The sequence below is a fragment of the Megascapheus bottae genome, chromosome 17, assembly GCF_031878675.1.
Source record: "Megascapheus bottae isolate mThoBot1 chromosome 17, mThoBot2.hap1, whole genome shotgun sequence".
In the NCBI taxonomy this organism is placed as follows: domain Eukaryota; kingdom Metazoa; phylum Chordata; class Mammalia; order Rodentia; family Geomyidae; genus Megascapheus; species Megascapheus bottae.
The window spans coordinates 36,150,399-36,170,016 of NC_143525.1; the positions used below are offsets into that span (position 1 = coordinate 36,150,399).

Below are 19,618 nucleotides of genomic sequence, written 5' to 3' on the forward strand. Positions count from 1 at the left end.
CGGAAGCCAAACAAATAAGGGCACTTGCCCTCTGCAGAGCTCAGCTCTCATTGGTGCGAAGGAAGTTGGTGGGCGGGACTAGCGACCGTGCGCCTGCGTCTTGTGGCCGGCGGATAGGCGAGTCGCGGCGTTCCTGGCGGGAGCGGCTGCGGCGCTGGTAGCCAAGGAGCGATGCCGAGGGAAATCATCACCCTGCAGTTGGGCCAGTGCGGCAATCAAAGTGAGCGAACCTCCGGGCCCTCCTCTAGCCAGGTTCCTTAGCTCCATTCGCACCTTTCTGTGCAATCCTAGGTTCCATCTGCCATGCCCTGAGTCGTCGTTCTCCGGAAGGCGGGAGGGACATCCCTGCCTCAGGGTCCCGTTGTCCTACTTCCAAGGGGTCACACCTCTGTCCTGTCGCCGCTGTACACTCCTCTCCTCAAAATGCTGGCGGGATCGGAGGCTAGGCTTCTTCTCCTTGGGCCGAGGCGTTCAGTCCCATAGCTGCTAATTTGAACCCTGTCCAAACCCAGATATCGTATTTCTCTCCTGTCCATCCCTTCTCCCCAGTTGGGTTCGAGTTCTGGAAACAACTGTGCGCAGAGCATGGTATCAGCCCGGAGGGCATCGTGGAGGAGTTCGCCACCGAGGGCACCGACCGCAAGGATGTCTTTTTTTACCAGGTGCCCCCAGCAACTAGGCCAGGGCTAGCAGGGAGACTGAAAGGAAGCCCAGAGGCCTGGTACTGGGAAACCCATTGGGCAGGGGGAGGTCAGGGTTGCTGGTGTGAGGCGGGAGAGGCAGCAGGAACCTGATGGGGGGAGGACCCCCCCTTAGCTGACCTGGTTCCCTCTTGGTCTCCTCTTTGATAGGCAGATGATGAACACTACATCCCCCGCGCTGTGCTGCTGGACCTGGAGCCTCGAGTGATCCACTCCATCCTCAACTCCTCCTATGCCAAGCTGTACAACCCAGAGAACATCTACTTGTCAGAGCATGGAGGAGGAGCTGGCAACAATTGGGCCAGTGGATTCTCCCAGGTCATTTGCGATTCCCTTGCATGGTCCCCAACTCCTTGTGCAGGGACCGGCCTTAACACTTGCTAGAGGGAGATGAAAGCAGGTCAGAAGTACAAGTGCTAAAAACAGACACGTAGCTGCAGAGCTGACTGTGTAGTGTTAACTTCCTATAATAAAGCCATATCTGGCAGGAGCATGATGAGTTCAAGATCAGCCTGTGATAGTCAAAGAAAAAGAAAGAAGCAACCGACAACGTTCAGTGTTCAAGCCATTCTAAAGGCTATATTATCTTCTTCTTTTTTTTTTTTTTTTTGCCAGTCCTGGGCTTGAGCTCAGGGCCTGAGCACTGTCCTTGGACTTTCTCAAGGCTAGAGCTCTACCACTTGAGCCTCAGCATCACTTCTGGCTTTTTTCTATGTATGTGGTACCGAGGAATTGAACCCGGGTCTTCATGCATGCTAGGCAAGCACTTTAACCACTAGGCCAAACTCCCGGCCCCATGCTATATTATCTTGTTTATACTTTCCAACATCCTTAGAGGTAAGGACTAGAGGCCTATGATCTATGTGTGCCTTCAAAATCCAAGAAGCTCTGCAGTCAAAAGGCATAAAGCCAAATTTCAGTGTAGGTGAGCTGTTTTATATAATTGTTTTTTTCTTTTTCTTTCTTTTTTTTTTTTTTGGCCAGTTGATCTCAGAGCCTGAGCACTGTCATTGTGCTTTCTCAAGACTGGAGCTCTACCACTTGAGCCATAGTACCACTTCCAGCTTTTTTCTATGTATGTGGTACCTACCAAGGAATCGAATCAGAGTCTTCATGCATGCTAGGCAAGCACTCTACCACTAGGCCAAACTCCCGACCCCTGTTTTATAGAATTCTATCATTACCCATTACTCATGCCTATCATAGCAGAAATATTATTCTATTTGATTAATGTAACACAGCTTCCCATGAATTTCTTTTCTTTTTTTTTCTTAAGGGACTTGAACTAGGCCTGGGCGTTGTCCATGAGCTCTTCAGCTCAAGGCTGCCTTCCTACCCTTGAGTCAAGCCCCACTTCCCATTTTCTTTTTTTTTTGGTGTCTATTTCTTTTTTTTATTATTGTAATTAATAAAAGGGTTACATGATATTTGCCAGATAGAAGGTGCATTAATTCACATACATTGATACCCTTTCACATGTCTTGGTACCCATTGCCCTCCCCCCTCCACCCCCCACTTGCCATTTTCTTAAGGTTAATTGAAGCTAAGAGTCTGGGTCCTTTTGTGCCCAGGCTGGCTTTGAACCTTGACCCTCAGATCTCAGCCTTCTTAGTAGCTAGGATTATAGGTGTGAGCCACTGCTCCCGCTTGAATTTCTTTTTTTTTTTTTTGCCAGTCCTGGGGCTTGAACTCAGGGCCTGAGCACTGTCCTTGGACTTTTCTCAAAGCTACTGCTCTACCACTTGAGCCACAGCACCACTTCCAGCTTTTTTCTGTGTATGTGGTACTGAGGAATTGAACTTGGGTCTTCATGCATGCTAGGCAAGCATTGTACCTCTAGGGCAAACTCCTAGCCCCCTGGCTTGAATTTCTTTTCTTTACTATGCATTATAGGTAACAAATTGCCTTTGTGAAATCTGAAATTTTGAGTTCAAAAATATAATGAGCCCCAACATTTTAGTTAAGGTCCTATATTACAACCTCTGTTAGATCAGGAAACTAAAGCAGAGAAGGATTAATCTGCCCAGAATTAATCAGCTATACGATATACCTACAGTGCAGCAGTAGACTATATGAAAGACTTTGGGCTCAATCCCCATAATTTCAAAGTGAAAAGAAATAGAGCTAAGATATAAATGGTTCACATAGATATCAAGGCTGTCCCGGTATAAATTTCTTGTAACTCCTATAATTTTGCCACTACTCAGTGGGGATAGACTGCAAGGCAGTCATGCTCAATAAAAAGACTTAAGGTGCTATGGAGAGAATCAAGGTGGCTATTCTGAAGTCATTCCTTGTTACGTGACCTTGTTCCATTCGGACCCTCCTGTACAGGGAGAGAAGATCCATGAGGATATTTTTGACATCATAGATCGGGAAGCAGATGGTAGTGACAGTTTAGAGGTGAGTGTGTCAGGAATGCTGGTAGAATTTGACATAGAGAAGGGCTGGAAGCACTTTGTCAGTTGTGGGGCTTAAACTCAGGTCCTGGATGCTAGCTCTGAGCTCTTTTGTACTTTAGCACTTTGATCCACAGCTCCACTTCTGTTTTTGGTTTTGTTTTGTTTTTGAGTAGTTTATTGGAGGTAAGAGTCTCATGGGGACTAGCTTTGAACTGTGGTCCTCAGATCTCAGGCTCCTGAGTAGCTAGGATTACAGGAAGCCACCGGGTTTGGAAGCACTTTTGGAAAAGATCTGTTAGACAAGACCCAGCCATTTGTTCTTTGCATTGGACAAAAACCACTGTATCTTGCTGAAGACAAGGCTGGGTCTCCTAAACTATCTGTAAGAAGGGAAGGAAGGGCTCAGGAAGACTGGACTCTTAAGAAATTGTGGGACGGGTCTATTTAGAATCCTGCCACCAAAAGTACCTAACAAGCACTTGAGTGCTAATCATTATGACATAACATCAACTTAAGGTTAAATCCTATCACTAGTTATGTAGACACCGACTGTCCTTTTCCTCTTCAGGGCTTTGTGCTGTGTCACTCCATTGCTGGGGGAACAGGTTCTGGCCTGGGCTCCTATCTTTTAGAGCGGTTGAATGACAGGTAAGCCTGTGTTTGGGAGCCCAGAAAGAGACAGGGTCTTCAAGTTGGTTTCCTCAGTGACTATGAGGCCCAACTGACATTCCTTCTTCCGGTTTATTGGAATTGGAAAAGAGCCCTTCTGTTCCCTCCTAGAGCGAGGAAAGCAAAGTTAGAATGAAGAAACCCAGTCATACTCTCAGTGAATGAGCCTGGAATCTGGGCCTTCCTTGAAGGTCTCAGGATTAAGGGCAGGTTTGCAATTGGAACCATAGATTCTGTGGTGTATCTCTTTTCCTTCCTGCTTTGGGGCTACAGACTTTCAAAAGTCATGTCTTCCTTTCCTGCTGATCTTTTCACTTCACTTAAATTACCTCAATCAGATTAAGCAGCTCCCAGAAGAGTTGAGAAGCTTAATATCCGCCACATCTCCAGTCATGACCCTCTTCCTTTGCCAACCCCCACCAGATACCCTAAGAAGCTGGTGCAGACCTACTCAGTGTTTCCCAATCAGGATGAGATGAGCGATGTCGTAGTCCAGCCCTACAACTCACTCCTCACACTCAAGAGACTGACCCAGAACGCAGACTGTGTGGTGAGTCCTGGGCTCCAGCCACCACCCCTGTCTAACCATGTCCATGCATTCATAACGCCCATTTGAGCCCTAGTCTGTGCCCTAGGATTGGGTACGTTTCTATTGGATGGGATTTTGGGCCAGGAGGTTCCAGACTTCAGAGCTGCTGATGGTCTTGAATGTAGAAACCTCTTGTCTCCTCGCAGGTGGTACTGGACAACACAGCCCTGAACCTGATCGCCACAGACCGCCTGCACATCCAGAACCCATCCTTCTCCCAGATCAACCAGCTGGTAAGCGCCCTTTGCGGGAGTCCTCTGAAGTCCTTCCTGGAGCGGCCGTGAGAGAGGTCAGTCCCATGCAGGCCTTGCAAGGCCTAAGACATGGAATCCTTGTTCCCAGGTATCCACCATCATGTCGGCCAGCACCACCACCCTGCGCTACCCTGGCTACATGAACAACGACCTCATTGGCCTCATTGCCTCGCTCATTCCCACGCCACGGCTCCACTTCCTCATGACGGGCTACACCCCCCTCACCACGGACCAGTCAGTAAGAGCTTTTGGTGTCCAAGGTCACGGTGGCCTTGGGCCCAGCAGGTCCTGCCCCTGCCTTTCTCTCTTCCCCTCTACCCCAGGAGTCCTTTGCAGGCCCCAGAGGCCCGCATGCTCAGGGACTGCTTGCTGCCTTGTCTCTGTCTGTGGCTCCTGCTGATGAGGGTGAGCTTCTGCTCCCTCACAATGGTTCAAGTTTGCCGAGCTGAGAGAGGCTGATAACCTAGGCCTTGCTACGGCAGAGACCCTGGGACCTGAGCTAGTGACATCCTTGGAGGGACTATCCTACATCCTACCCCATGTCTGATGGTGACAGGAACTGTCTACTGTCCTCTCCTAGTGCATCTCTGGGGACTACACCCTGAGTACTGGCCTGTGACCCCTTCTCCCATCAGGTGGCCAGTGTGAGGAAGACCACGGTCCTGGATGTCATGCGTCGGCTGCTACAGCCCAAGAATGTGATGGTGTCCACAGGCCGGGACCGCCAGACCAACCACTGCTACATCGCCATCCTCAACATCATCCAGGGAGAGGTGGACCCCACCCAGGTAGATGAGGCCCCTTCACCCCGCAACTGGACCACAGGATAGAGGAGAGTCAGCCACCACCCACTGCTCTGTGCCCACCCTAGGTTCACAAGAGCCTGCAGAGGATCCGGGAGCGGAAGCTGGCCAACTTCATCCCCTGGGGCCCAGCCAGCATCCAGGTGGCACTGTCAAGGAAGTCTCCCTACCTGCCCTCAGCTCACCGGGTCAGTGGGCTAATGATGGCCAACCACACCAGTATCTCTTCGGTGAGTGTCAGTTTGCGCCTTTTTCTCCAGGTTATTTTCCCCATTGCCTCTGCTTCTGGTGCCTGGCTGTGGGGAGGACTCAGACATGGTTCCCTGGCTATAAGGGCCCTGGTGCCGCTGGGTTTGTTTGTGATGCCTGCTTTCTGCATGCCCCAAGCTCTTTGAGCGGACCTGTCGCCAGTTTGACAAGCTGCGGAAACGGGAGGCCTTCATGGAGCAGTTCCGCAAGGAGGACATCTTCAAGGACAACTTTGACGAGATGGACACGTCCAGAGAGATCGTCCAGCAGCTGATCGATGAGTACCATGCAGCCACGAGGCCAGACTACATCTCCTGGGGCACCCAGGAGCAGTGAGTTCCCCACGACAGAAACCCTCATCTGCCTTACTGGTTGCCCAGGCCAGACATGACTGACCACCCCTCAGAGCACAGATCAGCAAGCTCACAGATCTCTCATACATACACATGGCACTCTCTGTTGGCCTGGGAACCCTTTACTTCTCTTAACAAGAGTATTTATCTTTAATAAAGCACTGGAACCTAAATCAAGTCATTGGTGCCTTTGAAAGTTTCAGAGCTGGGGAAGGGAAGATGCCTGTTTTTTTCCCCTCCCTGCATCTTCATCTCTGAGCCAACAGATGGGGACACACAGATGGGGTGTGCGCCACGTGAAATTCCCTTCCAGAATGAGAAGCCCCACAGATTCAATGTTCTCTCTTGACTTCCTCTGGCCCCAGGTCCCTTCTTCTATAGCAGGTAAAGCATCCCACCAGTTTTATGTTCCCACATCAGATTGTTCAGTTGATCATTACAAGGAAAAAACTAGAGTCACTACTCTACCAGTAGGTCCTAAGCAAACATGTCAGCCTGACTACTTTTCAGCTTCTGGCCAACAGGGTAGTGGTGGAGAGCCAGTGCTGGAGAAAACCACGTTTTCAAACAGCTGGATTCTAGGACAATCAAATTAACACCAAGTTCAAAGCAGGCTCAATGCTAATTTCCATAATTCCACTCTCAGATGGTCTCTAGTTATTCAAAGGGCCAGTCCCTTGCCCTTCTGGTAGGAGATTTCAAGGAAGTATTGCTTATATCTTCAGGATCAAAATGGCAGAGATTCTGCTTAGACTGTGGTGGATTGTTGAGGCCCTATTAGGCTCTTTTATACCCTAAAGGTAAGTATGTAGGATAGTGAACATGTACTACAAGCAGGTTATTTTGTTTAATCTTCATGACAGTCTACCAAAGTGGTGGTTAAATTTTTCATTTTGTTTGTCTTTGTGTTGGTACTGGGGTTTAAACTCAGAGCCAGCCAGGCTTTTAATTTCCCAAAGTCACTCAGCTAGTAAATGGCAATGTTCAAACTGGTCTTACAGACTGGCATCTGTATTTCTAATCATTGTGTTGTGCTACTTTGTATATTTTATAACCTAGTGTAGAATTACCTCATTTCTGGGGTCTTCTAGAATAGTCATAGTCAGAGGACATGGGGACCTCAAATGCTTGTGGGGACAGCAAGTTCAATCCCTGAAATGAGGAATATTAGTTTCACAGGCTTCACGCTGCCCTGCAAATGGTTCCTGAACCAGGACAGAGTAGTTAGTTGGTGACCTGTGCTTGCCCTCGGGCTATCTGAGACCAATATTTGCTGGGCTGGGAATATATTTCAGTGGCAGAGCACTTCTAGTATGTATGAAGCTCTTGAATTTAATACTCATCACTACAAAAAAAATAATCATCGTATTTGCTCATGATTGATCTGGGGACGGTAAACCTATTTATCCTTAATAAAGCTCTGCCTATAAATGGGGAGCAATATTCAGGCCCGTCCCTGACAGATTGAGGAGACCCTTGCAGGACTAATTGGCAAAACATCAGGCAGTCAAAAGTCAGGCTCTGGGTTGCATTGTGGTGACAAGGAGTTCGCAAGCTTGTCACCACCACAGTCAAAGCAGCTTGTCTGTCACTATCCTTTGCCAGGCTCTGCAGGGAGCTGACTCAGAGCCTGGTCAGTGTTAGCCAGCTGCCTGTTCTCTAAGGGGGGGGGAGGATGGCTTCAGTGAGAACCAGTGTGTACCTGGTCCCTGCTCAGCTCTGCCTCTTGCGTCCCTGGTGCTTCACTTCCGCCCTCTCCTTTGCTGGCTCCTTAATGCTTAGCTTTTAGGGCATCTGCATAAGTGCCTTTGCTGAGTGGGGATCCTGAGCCAATGTAGCCAGGCTACTTTATGTGGCCCACCTCTGGGCCACAAGCAACCCCAAGAGCCCTACTTTGTAGGATCCAATTAAATATGTTACTCACAAATAATGCAGAATGATGATAAGATGGTGTCTGAGCCGGGCACTGGTGGGTGGCTCATACCTGTAATCCTAGCTACTCAGGAGGTTGAGATCTGAGGAACGCAGTTGGAAGCCAGCCTAGGTAGGAAAGTTCATGAGACTGTTATCTCCAATTAACCACCAGAAAAACTAAAGTGGTAGTGCTGTGACTCAAAGTGGCAGAATGCTAGCCTTGAGCAAAAAGCTCAGGGACAGGCTCTGAGTTCAAGCCCTATGGCTGACAAAAAAAGAAGGACGAAGAGGCTGAGAGTGTGGCCTAGTGATAGAGTGTCCCTGGTACCACATACACAGAAAAAGCCAGAAGTGGTGCTGTGGCTCAAGTGGTAGAGTTCTAGCCTAGAGAAAGCCCAAGGACAGTGCCCAAGTCCTGAATTCAAGCCCCAGGACTGCCTAAATAAAGGAAGAATGAAGAAAGGAAGAAGGGACTCAGTCAAAATGCCTCCTTGTTCTGACTGCTGAAATCTTAAGCAGAGACACCAGCCTCGGGCCAGGTCCCTCCCCCAAGGCTATTTCCAGATCACCTATCACCCACACCAGGGCAGCCTCTCCCTGTTCTTGGCCAGTGGCAAACCCCAAATTATGTCAACCAGAGGGCAGCTCAGAGGCCAGGTGGAAAGGGAGGGAGGCCTCTGGGAATCAGGACAGCAGGTGGTGCTGGTAGTGAGAAGTCCTTGTGGTTTGGAAAGACTGCAAGCCACAGAAGTACCACTGTGAGAGGCCCAGATTGCTGTGGTTAAACAATACCCAAGTCTGGATCAGAGACTGCTTTTGGACTAAAGAAATATAAGAAAAGGGCCTTAGAACATACACGAGACAGAAATCTAGAGCAGGGAGTACATACTCCCAATAAGCATTTGTAAATGAATCTGAAATTTAGGGACTATAGCTTTAGAAACAGATAAGACAAAAAGGAAAAAAAAGGTAGCAGGGCCATGAGTGTGGCCTGGTGGTAGACTGCTTGCCTAGCATGTACAAAGCCCTGGGTTCAATTCCTTGGTACTATATACACGGAAAAAGCTGGAAGTGGTGCTGTGGCTCAAGTGGTAGAGCACTAACCTTGAGCACAGCTCAGAGACTGTGTTCAGGCCCTGAGTTCAAGCTCTAGGACTGGCAAAAAAAAAGTGTCAAGCACACATGTAGAAAGGCCAACCCTGGACAATGCATGGAGAATCAGTCTGGTGCTTGTCATCTGTGGTCTCTACCAGTCACAAAAATTCTAGGTTTTCAATCTGGAGAGTCAATTAAAATCCAACATACAATATTTCCTCCACTAATTCTTCCCTCCAGGACTTCCCTCCTGCCTATTCCTCTCTCTCCAATGTCTTCAGTAGGAAAGGTTACCCTAGAGAGGTAACAAACATTTTTTTTTTCAGTACTGGGCTTGAGCTCAGGGCCTGAGCACTGTCCTTGGATTTTCTCAAGGCTAGCACTCTACCACTTGAGCCTCAGCACCACTTCCGGCTTTTTTCTATGTATGTGGCACCAAGGAATCGAACCCAGGCCGGTAACAAACATTTTAAATCAACATTCTCATTACCAATCCATCACGTACACATTATGATTAGAGCGGGGAGGGGGAGAGGGAGAGAGAGGAGAGGAGGGATATCTGATACTGGGGCTTGAATTCAGAATCTCTTGCTTTTGTTTAGCTATTTTTTTTTTTTTGCCAGTCCTGGGCCTTGAACTCAGGGCCTGAGCACTCTTCTTGGGTTGTCTCAAGGCTAGCACTTTACCACTTGAGCCACAGCACCACTTCCAGCCTTTTCTGTGTATTTGATAGGGAGGAATGGAACCCAGGGCTTTGAGCATGCTAGGCAGGCAGGCTACCACTAGGCCATGCTCCTGGCCCTTAGCTTTTTCAGTTAATGCTAGGGCTGTACCATTTGAGCCACATGTCCACTTTTGGCTGTTTGCTAGTTCGTTGGAGATAAAGGTCTCCCACGAGCTAGACACTGGTGGCTTATACCTGTAGTCTTAGATACTCAGAAGGCTGAAAGCTAAGGAATGCCATTTAAAGACAGCTTGGGCAGCAAAGTCTGTGAGACTTTTATGTACAATTAACCAACAAAAAGCCAGAAGTAGAGCTAAGTAAAAGCTAAATAACAGTACCCAGATTGAGTCCAAGCCTTAGTACTGGCACACACACACACACACACACACACACACACATACACACATACACGCGGAGGGGCGGGGAGAGAGAGAAAGAGAGAGAGATATCTATGGACTTTTCCGCTCAGGCTGACTTTTTTTGACAATTAAAAGTCTTATTTATTCATTATTCTTAAAGACTTATTTTTGACTGGACTCAGACTTGGAAGGAGAAAAAGTGGGGCTCTCAGAGAAGACAGCCTTCACCTCTTGGCAATCTGTTCCTGACGTTTCTCTTTAGCTTCCTTCATTCTCTTAGCCAAAAGCTTAGCATATTCTGCAGCCTCCTCCTTGTTCTTCTTGGTATGTTGTTTCTTCAGAGCAATGTGGCAGTGTTTGTGTTGCAGGACACGTGGAGTAACAAGACGCTGAATCCTGGGTTTTTTACCTTCTTTGTTCAATGATTTTCGAACAACATTTGGCGGACATCAATCTTCTTTCAGAGATTGAAAAGTTTGCGAATTCTGCTAGCCCTTTTGGCTCCCAGACGGCAGGTACAGTGGTATCTGTCAGTCCAGGGATATCTTTTTGTCCTTTTTTTTAACAATAACCAAGTTGAGAGCACTCAGATTGGCATCCACAATGCAACGCCGAACAGATTTACGCTTTCTCGCTCCAGTTCTTGGTCTGTAACAGGAATGCCCTGTGCTCAGTAGCAAGCGAACTCGACCATGAGTCAAGACACCTTGCTTCATGGGAAAACCTTGTTTGTCGTTCCCACCACTGATTCGGATCACATAGCCCTTCATTCTTCACCCAGAGCATCAGCGACAACCTCTGTGGCCATACGCTTCTCATAGACAGTACGGAGTTTGCGTTCATCGTCCACTTTGATGGGTTTCCGACAGCCAGTGGCTGGGAAGGAGATGTTCAGCTTCATGTTGAAGCAGCTGCTCCTCAGGCTGACTTTTAATCTCCTTGATATTTATATCTCAGTCTCCTGAGAAGTTAGGATTACAGGTGTAGCTATCAGTGTTGTGTGTGCGTGTTTCTCTCATTTTTCCTTTTCTAAGAAAGTACTAGGCTTGGGCCTGGAGCATAGCCTACTGGTAGAGTGTTAGCCTAGCATGCACGAAGCCCTGGGTTTGATTCCTTGGTACCACATACGCAGAAAAAGCCAGAAGTGATGCTGTGACTCAAGTAGCAGAGCGCTAGCCTTGAGCAAAAAGTGTCCAAGGACAGTGCCCAGGCTCTGAGTTCAAGCCTTAAGACTGGCAAAAAAAAAGGAAGGAAGAAAGAAAAAGAAAATACTAGGCTTGCCACATAAACAAATGTGTGCTTCAGGACAAATCTACCAAGTTTACCTACAGGCCAGGAATGCTATGACTTTAGATGTGTGTGCTAGAGATGGAATTTGAGGTGTTGAGATGCTGGGCAATCTCTACTACTAAGTTATACCCAAGCACTAATGTCACTTGAACCCTAAACAGTTTTGAAGTAGAAATTGGAAAAAGTGGGGAAATCTGTAATTTCTGTAACTAAAAATGATTTTTAAAATTCTTTTTCTGCAGAACATAAGATACCTGCAGATTCTCAGACCTAGTACCTTCTGGTATCAGGAACCAAATGGTTTGATGTCCTTGAATATCTGTTATTTGATCCTTTGGAAGTGTTCACAATGGATATATTATACAAGGTACCAGGAGTACCTGAATGAAACCCAGTAATGACTACAAGCATTTCACTTCCTACAAACTGAAAATATAGTCATGAATCATGAACTGGAGACAGCTGCGCCAGACAGATTACCAGAGGAAGGTATGATAGTTCTGAGATCTGATGATCTGCAGTCAGTTGAGCAAAGAGGGTGGTCAGAGTTGGCACAGCTGGAAGCCCACCCACGTAATAAAGCAATATTGCCAACTGGATGTGTTCCTCTGAGACGACTTTGGAAAGGCAAAGGAACAGAGCCAAGGTCAAGAGAGGGCCAGAAGGAGGAGCAAGATATCCTCACGAACACCAACCAATTGCTGGGCCAATGAAGACACAGGGTAAAACAACTCTGAATCTTGCCAAAGGACTTGAACAGGACCTGCCTTCCTTTGATCTATAATCTTCTCTAAGAATTCTTATTCCTGCTAGGTACAATCTATCCTTAGGTTGTCTGACCTTTCAGCCATCAGAAAGTGACTGAAATTTGGCCAGGAGCATGGCCTATTGGTAGAGTGCTTGCCTAACATGCATGAAGACCCAGGTTCGATTCCTTAGTACCACATATACAGAAAAAAAGCCAGAAGTGGTGCTGTGGCTCAAGTGGTAGAGGTCAAGCTGTGAGGAATGCCCAAGAAATGCCTCAAGCCCTGAGTCCAAGCCCCAGGACTGGCAAAAAAGAAAGCGAGAAAGAAAAAAAGAAAATGACTGAAATTTTCCTTGCCCAATTAGATTTCCACTGCTGGAAGCAATTCTAGCCTGCATATGCCACCAATGTGAACTCCAAGGATGGAAATGAACCACAGAGCACCAGCTTCAAGAATGGAATTTTTATGAAGTAAACAGATAATAACCTACCAAAAAAGAATGGTGGGTTTTTTTCCAGAGCCCTGTGCCCTCTGCACCGCGCTGCCACTTGGGCTGCCCAAGAATGGTGTTTTTAAAATTTTTTAGAAGAAAATACTAGCCAGGAGCCCGTGGTTCACAATCATAATCCGAGCTACTCGGGAGATTGAGATCTGAGGATTAAAGCCAGTTGGAGTAGGAAAATCCGTGAGATACTTATCTTCAATTAAGTACCAAAAAGCTGAAAATGGGGCTGAGGCTCAAGTAGTAGAGTGCCAGTTTTGAGCAGAAAACATGATTTTGATTCTTCCTTAGTTGTTCCCGAGGTGCATAAAGGCCTATAAAAGATTTGGGAATAAACGTTGACCGGGCACAGTTTCATGTATCTGGCGTCCTAGCTACTTAGGAGGCCCAGAAGTTTGAGACCAACTTGGGCAACAAACACATCAAGGATACAGCCAATATATATATATGTTGATCATTTAATCCCTGGGGTCCAAGCCAGGGTCAGTGGACACCTGTTCACTGAGATGTTGTCACCTGTCTACTGAAATCATAACCAAAAGAGGCAGTAGTTCCTCTCTGAAGACAAGGCACAGGCCCCTCCCTCTGCTAGCACCTGCATGCCCCAGCTCAGACCTCACACACCTTTCCCTTCAGCCATTCTGGCTAGGCAGGTGATTCGGCTGTCCAAGTCATCACTTAGCAACAGTGATGAATAGGAGTTTCTCTGGGTCAGCTGGGCCAGGCCATTTCTGTGTGTCTTCTTCTCCCTTCTCATCTTTCTCTGCGTCTCTCACACACTACAGCTATTTGTAGAAGAGCCAGTGGCAGCATCTTCAGGCATGCTAGAGCAGATGCTCATCTTCAAGGAAGGCTGCTGGGATCAGTAACACCTGTCACCCGGCCACTGGCCAGATTATGTTTCCTGGGTCACTCTAACCCCTCAAAGGGCCACAGCCTTTGAGGTTTCTCATGCTGACATCCTACTCCATTGCTCTCTGCCTTGATTCTGGCACCAGTCACAGTGCTCAACACATGTCCACAGCGTCACCTCCAGCCTTCTCCAACCTCAGCCCACAAGGATTACAGCAGTGGAGCCTTTCCTCAAGCTTCAGATATGTGCAGAAGAACAGTAATAGATGAAAACTTCCACAAATAAGCAATTTGTAAGCTTTAAGATAATTTCTGTTGTGGTATATTTCTCTAATTGGTCTATTTTATCATTAGTGATAGGGGTTAATTTTTCTTTTTCTTTTTTTTGCCAGTCCTGGGGCTTGAACTCAAGTCCTTGGCTTTCCTCAAGATTAGCGCTCTACCACTTGAGCTGGAAGTGTCCAGCTTTTCTGTGTATATGGTACCAAGGAATTGAACCTGGGACTTCGTGCATGCTAGGCAAGAACTCTACCACTAGGCCAAACTCCTGGCCCCAGTGGTTAATTTCTTATGGAGCCCAATTTATAACTCAAGCTATTATAGTTATGTATGTATTGAAAAGTAGTATAAGGCTGGGAATGTAGCTTAGTGGTAAAGTGCTTGCCTAGCGTGCATGAAGCCCTAGGTTTGATTTCTCAATGCCACATAAACAGACAGAAAAAGCCACAGGTGGCGCTGTGGCTCAAGTGGTTAGCTTAGCAGAGGAAGCTCAGGGACAGTGCCCAGGCCCTGAGTTCAAGCCCCAAGACTAGGAAAACAAACAAACAACAAAACAGTATAAGCATATAGGATTTGGTACTTATCATGGTTTCAGGCATGATCTGTGAGTATACTACCCACAGATAAAGGGCATCTACTGCAGGGAATTCTCATAGACATTCACCATGAACACAATCCAGGGCCTGTGAGCCATGGACTTCCAGGAATGTAAAGATTTTTCTGCATAGGGTTTTTCCTCCTTTCCTCCTTCCTCTTTTCCATCCTTCCCTCCCTCCCTTTCTCTCATCCTGTCTGTCACTGTCTCTGTCTCTCTGCCTTTGTCTGTCCCTGTCAATCTGTCTATGGTTCTCTGTCCCTCTCTCTCTCTCTGTATCTCTGTCTGTCTGTCTATCCATCTGTCTCATGCTCTTTGCTAGACTGAACTTAGGTCTTACACAAGCCCTATGCCAGTGTCCTTCAGCTCAGCTAGCCAAACTTGCTTTTTCTTTTTCTTCCTCCTCCTCCTCCTCCTCCTCCTCCTCCTCCTCCTCCTCCTCCTCTTCCTTCTCCTCCTCCTCCTTCTGCTGCTTCTGCTTCTCCTTCTGCTTCTTTTGGTTGGTCATAGGGCTTGAACTCTGGGCCTAGGCACTGTCCCTGAGCTCTTCAGCTCAAGGCTACCACCTTACTCCTTGAGCCACAGACCCACTTCCTAGCCAAACTTCCTTTCATTCTTTTCTTCTAGCCTTTCTCAATGATGGGAAAGTCAGGTAAGGCAGCTTCTTCCACAAGCAAAGCCATCCCCAAACTCTTAAGCCAAACCATAGAATTCAATCCTGATGCTGTGAACAATCATATAAATTTCTAATTCTATAAATATTCTATCACAAAAATTTTATAGCAAGCTTTAGTCCAATTCTGGCCTCTTACTATGCCCTGTGTCTCTTTTTTTCTATATCTGTCTCTATATTTAGATATCTCTAGATATCTATAGATAGATAGATAAATAGATAGATCTATAGATAGATCTATAGATATATCTATATAGATATAGATATATATAAAGAGAGATCTAGAGATATCTAAATATTTATCTCTCTCCATATGTTTTTCCCCAAAGACTGTTACATAGCCAAAGACTGGCTTCAAACTTAAGATCTTCCCATCTCACCCTCTCAGGTTCTAGGATTACAGGCATGCATCATCATGCCTGGCTTTACTTTATGCTTTTCAAACAGTACACCTGTGATCCTAGCCACTCAGGAGGCTGCACTCCAAAGAATGACAGTTCAAAATCAGCTTAAGCAGAAAAATCTGCAATACTATATTTCCAAAATAACCAGTGAAAAGGAGAAGTGAAGACATGGTTCAAATGGTAGAATGCCAATTGGGCAAGTACAAAATCCTGAATTCAAGTTCAGTATCATTAAACAAAAACAAACCAAAACCAAAAGCCTGGCACTGGTGGCTCATGCCTATAATCCTAGCTCTTCAGAAAGCCGAAGCCAACCTGGGCAGGAAAGGCCAGTTCTTATAGCTAATGAACTACCTAAAACACAGAAGTGAGCTGTGGCTCAACTAGTCTTGAGCACTAAAGCTCAGGGACAGAGCCCAGGCATTAATTGAAGCCCTATGACAAGAAAAAGAGAGAGAGAAAGAGAAAGAGAGAGAGGAGGGGAAGGGAGGGAAGGAAGGAAGGAAAGAAGGAAGGAAAGAAGGAAGGAAGGAAGGAAGGAAAGAAGGAAGGAAGGAAGGAAGGAAGGAAGGAAGGAAGGAAGGAAGGAAGGAAGGAAACAAAAAACAACTACAATTTATTTACAGTGTTAGGATACCCTCCCTCTCAGAATGTCGTTATCACCCAGGCTTGTTATCTTGGGCAGGTCATTTCCTGTTCCTGGGTCTTGATTTCATCATTCATTCATTCAATAAATGTTTATTCAGAAATTAGTAACCTGCAAAGATGAGCGTGATATCAGCAGGAGGAATTTTCACCATAATGTTTGTGTGCTCATGTAAATATCTCCTTGTGTTCACTGTATGATTTGGGCTGTGATGGAGATTGGTCAAGATACTGGATGACGGAAGGGTGGCTGTGGTTCAAGGGATAAGGTGGTGGACTTGAGCTGAAAAGCTCAGGGACAGTGCCCAGGTGCAGAGTTCAAATCCCACAACCATGAGAAAAGAAAAGATACTGGATGAGGTGAGATGGAAAGCCTATGTCTGATTAGGGGTATAGGGGCCTGTAAAATAAGGTGTATGACCTCTAAATAAACCTTTTTTGGACTGAACTCAGGGCCTGAGCACTTCCTTGGGCTAGCACTCTACCACTTGAGCCACAGCCCCACTTACAGCTTTTCTATGTATGTACTGAGGACTCAAACCTGGGCCTTCATGCATGCTAGGCAAACACTCTACCATTAGGCCAAACTCCCAGCCCTGAAGCATCATTATTCTGAGATTGTGATGCATTCTGCTTCAGGCCAGCTTCTACCAGAGCAGATGGAATGTGCCATTGGCACTGACCCATTTAACACCAAGGGTTCTCTTTCAACTTGAAGAGAAACACTTTCTCATTATCAGAGTTTTGCATTATCCAGTTCTAATGATCACCAAGGAGAACCCATAACATTAAAATCAAATCTGGAGCCAGTGTTAGTAAGCACGGCTGTAATTCTGTGGTTTGAGGCCACTATGGGCAGGAAATCAGTGAGCCTCTTATCTCCAATAAACACCTCAGAAAAATAGCAAGGAGGGGTAGAGGGCTAGCCTGAGCAAAAGTTGCTCAAAGATGATACCCAAGCCCTGAGTTCAAGCCCCAGGACCAGCAAAAAAAAAGAAAAGAAAGAAAAGAAAGGAAGGAAGGAAGGAAGGAAGGAAGGAAGGAAGGAAAGAAGGAAGGAAGGAGAGCTGTGAATTGAGTGGTAGAGCACTAGTCTTGAGCAAAAAAGCTCAGGGACATTGCCTAGGCCCTGATTTCAAGCTCCAGGACACTCTCTCTCTCTCTCTCTCTCTCTCTCTCTCTCTCTCTCTCTCTCTCTCTCTCTCTCTCTCTCTCTCCCGATTCAAATTCATTATATAAAGCACATTATATGCTAAGTGATGAAACAAATATATTGTTTGGTGGTGAGAAGCAAAGCAAGAGCTACACAAAAATGAACTGATCAGCTGGGCGTGGTGGCTCACGCCTGTAATCCTAGCTACTCAGGAGGCTGAGATCTGAGGGTCAAGGTTCAAAGCCAGCCCAGGTACACAAAAGAACCTGAGACTCTTATCTGCAATTAACCCCTAGAAAATGGGAAGTGGGGCTTGGCTCAAGGGTAGGGTGGTAGCTTTGAGCTGAAGAGCACAAGGACAGCACCCAGGCCAAGTTCAAGCCCCATTACCCACAAAAAAAAAAAAAAAAGAAAGAAAGAAAAAAATTGAATTGATCATACAGTTTCCTCTTGAGCAACTTCAAGGTGGGATGCAACAGAAAAGCACTGCCAGCCGAGGGTCACCTCTGAGCCATGGAGGGCGATGGCAGTAAACAGCAGGAAAGAGCTCAAGGGGTTGTTCACAGGGCTCCTTCTGCCTGTTTGAGCACAGGTAGTTCAGCCACAGAGGACTGTGTATACTTATTTGTTTCTGGCTTATCCAGAGATTACACGAGTTGGTTACCCTGGTATGATTGGAAGGAAATATGTATAGTACAATAATCATCAATTAGCGTCAAAATAGACTAAAAGTCTGTGTGTAGGTGTGTCTGCATCATGCACATGTGTACACAGGTATAATGTATTGGTACTGGGGCTGGAACTCTGGGCCTGGCTGCTGTTCCTTAGATTTTTCCACTCAAGGCTGGCACTCTACCACTTGAGCCACAACTCCACTTCTGGCTTGCTCTATCTATCTATCTATCTATCTATCTATCTATCTATCTATCTATCTATCTATCTATCCAACTATCTATCTATCTATCTTACTTGGAGACAAGAGTCTCACAGTCTTTTCTCCTCTGCTGGCTTCCAACGGTGACCCTCAGCTCTCACACTCCTAAGCAGCTAGGATTACAGATGTAAGCTCCCCAGCATGGACTAACTAAACCAAAACTTCTACCTTTTATACAAAAACAACAGGAGCGCTGAACACATGCTTGTGTATACTTACCCAGCACTCGGAAGATTGAGACAGGAAAAACCCAAATTTAAGTCCAGTCTAGGCTACTTAGCAAAACTTTTCTAAAAAAGGGAAAAGATCCAAGACTGTAATCCTAGCTACTCAGGAGACTGAGATCTGAGGATCACTGTTCAAAGCCAAGTCGAGCAGGAACATTTGTGAGATTCTTATCTCCAATTAACACCACCAAAAAAGCTGGAAGTGGAGCTGTAGCCCAAGTGGTAGGGTGCTAGCTTCAGGCAAAAAAAAAAAAAAAAAAAGGCTCAGGACAGCAGACTCTGGAGTTCAAGCCCTAGAACCAGCGGGGGGGAGGGGGAGGAAAAAAAAAAAAAGACGGGCTGTGAGTTTGGCCTTGTGGTAGCATGCATGAAGATCCTCGGTACTATGTACATAGAGGAAGCCAAAAGTGGCTGTGGTTCAAGTGGTAGAGCTCTAGCCTTGAGAAAGCCCAAGGACAGTGCTCAGGCCCTGAGCTCAAGCCCCAGAACTGGAAAAAAAAGAATTAATTTTTTTAAATAGGATAAAAATATTCAAGGGGGTGTCACAGATCAAGAGTCATTGTATACATTAAATGTTTGGTTAAATGGAAAAAATTTCAATACATAGCCTACACAATTAAGAAAAGTGAGGGAAGGGGTGGTTAGGGAGGGATGGGTGAGAATGTTGAAAGGGGGACATTGATCAAGACACACAGTATTTATAAAATGCTTTATGGATGGACATTTCTTTAAGTACAACTACTTAAAGATAATAAAAATATTTAATAGTAAATAAAGGAAAGGTAAAGTGAGGGGAAATGAAAAGAGGGGAGGGTTAAAAAAAGGGAAAAGAAAGAAAGGTGAAGGAAAAAGAAGGGAAAAATAAATAGATTCGTAGGCTGGACTGAGATCTTTTGGTTCCACATCTAGAGCCTCTTGGCAGCCCCTCTCAGCAGACTGCCTCTCGCCTTCCTTTTCCTTGGGTTGCACAGCGTCTTTTTCTATGTGACCACGATGGGGGAAGGGCTGGAAGGCCTAATTAATAAATGATCTCCATGTTCCGTCCAGCTGCAGCATGCTGTCACTGCACCTCCAATCAATCAACTCATAATGCATGCTGACTACAAGTCCACACAAAGGGAAGTAGCAGATGATGACCATGACAGAAGCAGCTTCCCCTCCCTAAAAGCCATGTTTCCGTGAGACATATTAACAAGTGCATCG

At 46.3% G+C, this 19,618-nt stretch overlaps 1 protein-coding gene and 1 pseudogene across 1 annotated transcript; one reads left to right on the forward strand and one right to left on the reverse strand.

Annotated features, from left to right (window-relative positions):
* Positions 1–89: 89 nt before the first annotated feature.
* On the forward strand, positions 90–6,193 carry Tubg1 (tubulin gamma 1). Its single transcript, XM_090350922.1, has 11 exons — positions 90–220; positions 550–662; positions 852–1,019; positions 3,036–3,104; positions 3,672–3,751; positions 4,196–4,322; positions 4,508–4,594; positions 4,704–4,853; positions 5,251–5,403; positions 5,487–5,648; positions 5,806–6,193. Exons 1-11 carry the CDS (start codon positions 172–174, stop codon positions 6,001–6,003), a joined length of 1,356 nt encoding a protein of 451 aa, XP_090207048.1. The 5' UTR covers positions 90–171; the 3' UTR covers positions 6,004–6,193.
* A 4,081-nt stretch (positions 6,194–10,274) lies between these two features.
* On the reverse strand, positions 10,275–11,013 carry LOC150051810 (small ribosomal subunit protein eS6 pseudogene; annotated as a pseudogene).
* Between the last annotated feature and the right edge of the window lie 8,605 nt (positions 11,014–19,618).

What these genes read in the sequence shown, in the direction of transcription:
- Tubg1 (XM_090350922.1), top strand. Translation starts at nt 172, where the DNA reads ATGCCGAGGGAAATCATCACCCTGCAGTTGGGCCAGTGCGGCAATCAA. An exon ending in TCTCCCAGATCAACCAGCTG is followed by an intron (nt 4,595 to 4,703) that starts GTAAGCGCCCTT and finishes CCTTGTTCCCAG; the next exon opens with GTATCCACCATCATGTCGGC. An exon ending in CCCTCACCACGGACCAGTCA is followed by an intron (nt 4,854 to 5,250) that starts GTAAGAGCTTTT and finishes TTCTCCCATCAG; the next exon opens with GTGGCCAGTGTGAGGAAGAC.